Source organism: Portunus trituberculatus, chromosome 45 (genome assembly GCF_017591435.1).
Source record: "Portunus trituberculatus isolate SZX2019 chromosome 45, ASM1759143v1, whole genome shotgun sequence".
Classification (NCBI taxonomy): Eukaryota; Metazoa; Arthropoda; class Malacostraca; order Decapoda; family Portunidae; genus Portunus; species Portunus trituberculatus.
Window position 1 is genome coordinate 9,099,879 of NC_059299.1, and position 7,601 is coordinate 9,107,479.

Genomic DNA, 7,601 nt, shown 5'->3' on the forward strand with positions numbered 1-7,601 from the left:
CTGTTGTTTGTATTGAATTACACCAACATATGTTGGATCCTCTCTGTGTGTGTGTGTGTGTGTGTGTGTGTGGAGCAATCAGAAATGAGTGACAGCTGTGCAAACGGTTAAGCCTTTAACTGCCACTTGGTACACCTTTTCATAATTACTTATTACTGAAACAACTTTACATGTATTACAGCCACATCCAGTATTTGAACTGGGCAGAAATTTTTCATTCATAATTTTCTTGCAGATGCTTATAAAGATTTCACACATTGCATATGGTGGTGATAATTGTCTCATATTAAAGTGAAAGGTTAAAGGAGTTGCAGATATATATATATATATATATATATATATATATATATATATATATATATATATATATATATATATATATATATATATATATATATATATATATATATATATGAGGGTGAGATTGGGGGGAGCATTTGTCATGGATGAGGGACTCAAGGGATTAACATTAACACAGAAAAGATAGACCCACTACTTAGAAGAGTCGCCAAAACAGAAGTCAGCTGGTAATGGGAAGGATGGTATTCAGGTCAGATAGTCCTCAAGACAACCATTCAGCCTTTCAGTCACCAGTCCTCCAGTAACCTGCCCCTCCACCCATCCACCTACACACCAAACTACAACCCCATTCATCTATTCAGGCATCCACATACAACTTATCCATTTCTCAACACCCACACACTCATTGACAGTTATTGGATACGTGGATGTGTGGGTGGGTGAATTGGTGCTAGGATGGATGTTTGGAAGGATGAATAGATGGGTCTTTGGATCGTTGAGTGGAAGGTGCAGGTGATGAGGGTTTGTGGATGGATGGATGCATATGAGTGAATGAGTGAGAAGGTGGACAATGGATGAAGGGGTGAACATATTAGTGTGTGGGCTGATAGGTTAGTGAATTGGAGAAGGGTGGGATTGTGGGTAGAGTAGGGTGAGGTGGATGCTTGGATGTAATTGCGTGGACTAATAGAGGTGGGTACTGGGGAGGGCAGGGGAGTGAGCGTGAGTTGGTGAGTAGATGGATGGAGTTACAACTGTATACAGGTGGGTGGATGTGAGTGCACCATACTAAAACTACTACTACTACTACTACTACTACTACTACTACTACTACTACTACTACTACTACTACTACTACTAAAACATAACTGGACTTCCAAAATAAAACCATTGGCAGGGTGAACATGTGCCTATACGAGTGTGAATCAGAGTGCGTCAGGGCGGAGTGTCTTCCCTCAGGACCATTTGTGTAATCTAATTGGTGGCCGCCAACCTATGCTGCCCTGTGATTGGCTCATCTGTTTGTGTCTGGGTTGCTTCACCTCTCTCTCTCTCTCTCTCTCTCTCTGGCAAGGAATTCAAAAATTTAAAAGGGTTGAGAGACTGAAAGTACTGGTTAACTATATTTCATTAGAAAAGTGGACAAATTGAGGAGTGAGAGAAAGTAAAAAAGCTTCCTCCAGATTTAATTAATAAATCCAGGTGTGGGCAAACTACGGTCCACCTAAGGAATTCATGCGGCTCGAGAAATGTTAGTAAATTTGAAAGAGCAAGTCAATAAACAACGCCAAATAATATTGTGAGCATTTTATTTTTTTCCTATAAGTGTGCACATGCGTGTGAGAATGGCTTTTTCTTTAGACGCCTTTAATTTTGTATCTTAAATAATAATGATTTGGGGTTAATGTAGTATGCGGCCCTATAAGATTGTGATTTTTTTTTAATGTGGCCCTAACACTGAAAAGTTTGCCCACCTAAGGAAGAGTAGGGTCAAAGGGAGAGGGAGAGACGTTTGAAGGAGGGTGATAGGAAGGTAAAAGAGGTTATGAGGGAAGGGAATGCAGGGAAATAAGGAGAGAGCGAGAGAGGCCCACGGAAATTATGAATAAAGAGGGAACGAGGGAAAAGGAGAAGGAACGGAGGAGAGAGGGAGGGATGGAGATAAGAAAGATAGGAAGAAAGGTCAAGAGTGAAGGAGGAGAAGAGACAGGTTAAGAGAGAGAGAGAGAGAGAGAGAGAGAGAGAGAGAGAGAGAGAGAGAGAGAGAGAGAGTAGAAGGACATATGTCACGGGAGAGAGATGAGGACAGACAGGTTAAGGTGGAGAGAGAGAGAGAGAGAGAGAGAGAGAGAGAGAGAGAGAGAGAGAGAGAGAGAGAGAGAGAGAGAGAGAGAGAGAGAGAGAGAGAGATAGAGGGGAGAGGAGGGAGAGGGGATGGGTCAAGCGAGAGAGGGAGAGAGAGAGAGACGTAGGTTAAGTGGAAGGGAGGGAGGGAGAGGGAGAGGGAAGGAGAGACGTGTCTTGTAAGAGGGAGAGGGAAAATAGAAACATGTCTAAGGGTGCAGAGAGAGAGAGAGAGAGAGAGAGAGAGAGAGAGAGAGAGAGAGAGAGAGAGAGAGAGAGGTTATATGTAGATGCATTGTGGTGTTGTGGCGTTGTGGTGTGCTAATCTTGTGGCGTTGATGTGTTTTATATAGAATCATGACACTGTAACTTTTTGGCGCAATGATAATGGTGTACTGGCGTTTTGGCGTGACTGTGCAGCGTTTTGGCATTGTGGCGGTGTGTAGTGGCGGGACAGCGAGTGGTCAGTCTGCTTGGACGGTAATCTGGCGCGATCTAAAAGTTGTCCAAAGTGCCAAAGTCAATCCAGCCTGAGGAGTGTCCGCGCACCGAGCCGCCGCGCCGCAGGAACCCCCACATCTGTGTCAACGGGGCGTGTTGTCGCTGCGGCTTAGTCTTGTTTCACTTCATCTCCCTCTTGAAGCGTGACGCGGCCCGGGGCACCAATCTCGGGACACCGGGGAAGGATTGGACTGGCAGGCTTAGGAGAGGCCGCCGGGTGTGTACATGTGTTGGGGGAGGGGAGAGGAAGCGGCTTAGTGAACCTCAAACTGCTCTATTGATGACGCAAGCTTCTCTCTGACACTTAAAAGAGAGTGGAATGAGAGACCACGAGTGAAGATTATGCCGATGAGATCCCGTGTGGAGGTGACATTGATAACTTTGGTGACATCTTCCCTTACATTCCGGACTGATCTCAGGTTGTCTCGTCTCTGAGTTGAGTGAATCCAGCCAGTGACATCTTCCCTCACATTCTGGTCTAATCTTCGCGTCCCCCCCCTCTCTCTCTCTCTCTCTCTCTCTGAGCTCCAATACATGATGTCAGGGAGTAAGCGGGGAACAATTGCAACTTCGCTCGGGTGTGGTGTGCGAGCGGCAGGTCTGGGCGGAGGAGGCTGTTCTTCTCGATAAGATCGGTGAAGGACTTTGTGCAGTTGACACGGCGTTATTTGGCGTAAGGGACCAACGACTATTGTCCAAGTTTCTCAATCCGGAAAGCGGAGGATCAGTGAATTCTTTGCTCCTCCGCTCCAAGGCAAGGAGTCATTACCCGCCACAGGCTCAGCGGTCAGGGAGGAAGACAGAGGGACGCAGCTCCATAACGTAATGTATTGCACGTTCCTATCTCTTTTACCTGAGTAGCTTTGTATGATAATTGTCAAAGCGAGTAGGATTACATCTGGCGGACAAATGAAAAGGGATACCAAAATTTTAAAGCGATCAACGTGCATCTTTCACTCGACAAATGCATCAACAGGACAAAGGAAATAACGAATAATAACAACACGATACATGAATTATTCAGATGCATTTTTCCACGCCAGCCTCGCTCTTAATTGTCACCAGGCATAATAGGTATTCTCGGTATCGCCTACAAGACTCAGGCCGCAGCAACGCCCCCACCACTCTTTCGCCTCTCCTGCTCTATCGCCCTTCGCCTCGCGGCAAAGGACGAGAATCACATCAGGTGGTCTTACAAGATGCATTTCACACGTGCAGCTTCTTCCTATTTCCTTCCTTCACTGAAATGAAGACCGATGTTTGATATCTTTATTACTTTTACTCTCACTCAGGTCTTGTCTGGCCCGCCTCCGCGTCAATAAGATATGGTGTCTCTGTGTTCCTTGCCGCGCGCGGTGTCATGGGTGGCGCGGCCTGAGACGTGCGAGGCTGAGGGTCGCTGGTGCCTTGCTGGCGTTGACTGGCGGGTGGCAGCAGCAGGCCCGCTCGCCCAATGATAAGGCCGATCAAGGTGCCAGTAGCTCGTTGGCCGCGCTAGAGGTAGGGTGTAGGTGTCCCTCGCTCCGGCCCTCGCTAAGTGGCCCTGCGTGACGTGACCCCGCACGCCACAGCCACAAGCCATGCACTAAACATGTCTGCACATCTTTGACAGTTCTCGCTCTTTGAACCGACAGGTGGGGCACGCAGTGGACACTTATAAAAGTTTCCCCAAAGTTCTCTCGCTTCCCTATGAAGTGTTTGGTGACGACAGGAAGGCGTGCTCGAGCTGACGCTGCTTGAGGGCACCGCTGGCCACCCAGGACTTGGCGAGGCAGCGCACTCAGGCCATGATGAGTCCCCGCTGGCTATGCCCTGAAGGAGGCGAGTGAGAAGCCGCGCCAAGGTAGGTCAAGGGTCGCGCCTGCCTCGCCGCCACTTCAACCAGAGGGAATCTGAAGAGCGCTGAAGGTTATTGTCTGTGTTCCGGGCGGCGCCGTGGACGAGGTGTGACTCTGTGTGAGCCACGAGCCGCTAAGTTAGCCGGTGTGAGCCAGGCCAGGCCGCCCCCGCAGCCATGGCGTGTGGGCGGTGGCGTGGCGCCTGGGTCCTCGCTGCCACGCTTCTTATCCAAGGTTAGAATGGGTGCAACTCCACAACTCCATGGAAAATACCCCAACACACAAACACACACACACACAAACACACACACACACACACACACACACACACACACACACACACACACACACACACACACACACACACAGCCCGGTAGCTCAGTGGTTAGAGCGCTGGCTTCACAAGCCAGAAGACCGGGGTTCGATTTCCCGGCCGGGTGGAGATATTTGGGTGTGTCTCCTTTCACGTGTAGCCCCTGTTCACCTAGCAGTGAGTAGGTACGGGATGTAAATCGAGGAGTTGTGACCTTGTTGTCCCGGTGTGTGGTGTGTGCCTGGTCTCAGGCCTATCCGAAGATCGGAAATAATGAGCTCTGAGCTCGTTCCGTAGGGTAACGTCTGGCTGTCTCGTCAGAGACTGCAGCAGATCAAACAGTGAAACACACACACACACACACACACACACACACACACACACACACACACACACACACACACACACACAAATAAACACCCCCAAATCCTTTTAGCCTTTTCTTTTGGCAATGACACCTCAGTGGGCCTCTTTTCTTCCTTTTTGTTTCGTCCCTCTAACGTAAAAATCCTTAAACAAATATAAACACCACTAAACACACAATCAAACGCACTCAAACACATGAAAAGTACAGTTAAGCATCCTCTTCCTTCCATTAGCATTTTCTTTCCGTGTGTACGTAAAAGAGGGCCGAGCAGTACCTAGGATCCAGTAGTACTCTTAGAAGACCACGCCGCGACTGTCTTTTGTCACTACGTACTGGTGAAGAGATGGGCATAGAAGAGACACGGGAAGGCACTCGGCAGGTCGTGGTGTTAGAATCTAACATTGGTGACATGTTAAGATAAGGAGAGCAAAGGAGAAGGAGAACAACAATTAGATGATAAGAGAAAAGGAGTGATTTGAAATTATGCGGGATTTTTCTATTAGGATGTATATATGTTTTGGTTTCGCTCTCTCTCTCTCTCTCTCTCTCTCTCTCTCTCTCTCTCTCTCTCTCTGATCAACAAGAAAACAACAAACAACAACATTAACAGCAACAACAACTTCTGCTACTACTTCTATTACTACTACTTCTATTACTACTACTACCACTACTGCTACTACTACTACTACTACCACCGCAACTTGCAAACCTAACCCCCATTGCTAGTGACTGCAACGAGGCGAGGCGAGGCGCCGGGTGAGAGGCATGGAATAGAAGGAGGAGGAGGAGGAGGAGGAGGAGGAGGAGGAATAGGAGAAGGAGGAGGAGGAATAGGAGAAGGAGGAGGAGGAGGAGGAGGAGGAAGAAGAGGAGGAGGAGGAGGTAGATGACAGAGAAAGAAGAGAAAGAGGGAGATGGAAGGTGGACACGAGGAATGAGTGAAAGGATGGCTGGAGAAGTGATGAAGGGAGAAGAATACGGGTGGAAGGATTGAAAAAAAAAGTGAAGGAAGGAAAGGAGCAGAGAGAGCAAGGAAAGAGAGTTGGAGGGTAGCTGGAGGGAGGAAGGGAGCAGTGGAGGGTAGCTGGAGAGAGGGAGAAGGAGGGGCAGAGATAGCCGGAGGAGGGAAAGGAGAAAAGGGAGAGGGTACATGGCTAGAAAATGTGAGTGAGAAGGACAGCGTAATGGGACTTGGGGAGAGGGAGAGAGCGAAAGAGGGAGAGGGAGAGTGTGGATCCTGGCGTGACAGTGAGAAGTCTTGTGGCGGGGAGAGGACAGGTGGCGTCGAGGCCTCTCCATCTGACGACACTCGTGCAAAACATGCTCCCCGCGCGACAGAGAGCGATGGACGTCACTCGGGCTGCACAAGGCGACCCGGGGAGGAGCACGAGCACCCATCACGCGACACTGCACACCGAGCGCTGACGCCACCGTCAGGAGAGACGCGGGGAATGGAATAGCAAATAAATGTAGCTAAAAGAAACGCGACTTTTCACCAACACGCAGGAATGACTTGGAAATAGAAAGAGTAAATATACAATTGTGATATAGTTAAATAAAATAGGATACTGTAAAAACAAACGGCGACGTCACCAGCAGGAGAGACGCAAGGATTGGAAGGCAAGTAAATGTAGAAAAATGAAACGCGACTTTTTATAGCGCGACTCTAAGATAAAAAAAAAAGACTGATAATTAAATGCAGTATAGCATTCAACACGAGCAGCGACATCAGTAGGGAGGACTTAGAAGATAGGAATAAATTAAATGAAATGAATAAATAAATGGCTCGGGGGTAAAAGGGAAACAAATAAGTGTAACAAAGCTAAATGTAACAATTCTAAACGAGCGATGACACCAGCAAGAGGGATGCGAAGACAAGAATGGTAATCAAATCGTTAGAATATAGCTAAATAAAACGGCAATTTTCCGCAACGCGTAGGAGGGAGTGGAAGATGAGAATGGTGACTAGACAACGCAGAAATGACTAGAAGATTAAAGAAAAAAAGGGGAATAAAATTACAATATAAATAAAATAAATAAAGAAAACAAAAGATAATCAAAATGTACAAATAAATAAAGCCTGGAAGTGCACTCTCACAAAATACCAGGAAAAGAAAACGTCATTCATTTTACATTAAACGCACAAATGAATAATAAATAAAACCTGAAAATTTAAACACTAATTCCGCACAAAGAAATTAAAACGCAGCGACTAAAAGCTTAAATGCATAACGTCAATCATCACGTGAAACAAATGAAAGAAAACGGATTTGTCATGACGAGTTTAATGCAAAGGATCTTGGGAAGTCTTTAATTAAAATCAACCATAGAGAGCATATAACACACATACACACAAACAAACAAATAAATAAAATAAATAAACCAATAAAAGACAAAAAATAACCATCTCTTTATACTTTTAATGCATCTGACTAAA

At 46.7% G+C, this 7,601-nt stretch overlaps 1 protein-coding gene across 1 annotated transcript in view; it reads left to right on the forward strand.

Moving 5' to 3' along the window:
- Nucleotides 1-4,141: 4,141 nt before the first annotated feature.
- LOC123519637 overlaps nt 4,142-7,601 on the forward strand; it is a 67,628-nt gene continuing 64,168 nt past the window's right edge. The window contains exon 1 of the mRNA XM_045281092.1: nt 4,142-4,718. Coding sequence (XP_045137027.1) covers nt 4,661-4,718 — 58 coding nt within the window. The 5' untranslated portion in view covers nt 4,142-4,660. The remainder of the gene's footprint in view (nt 4,719-7,601) is intronic.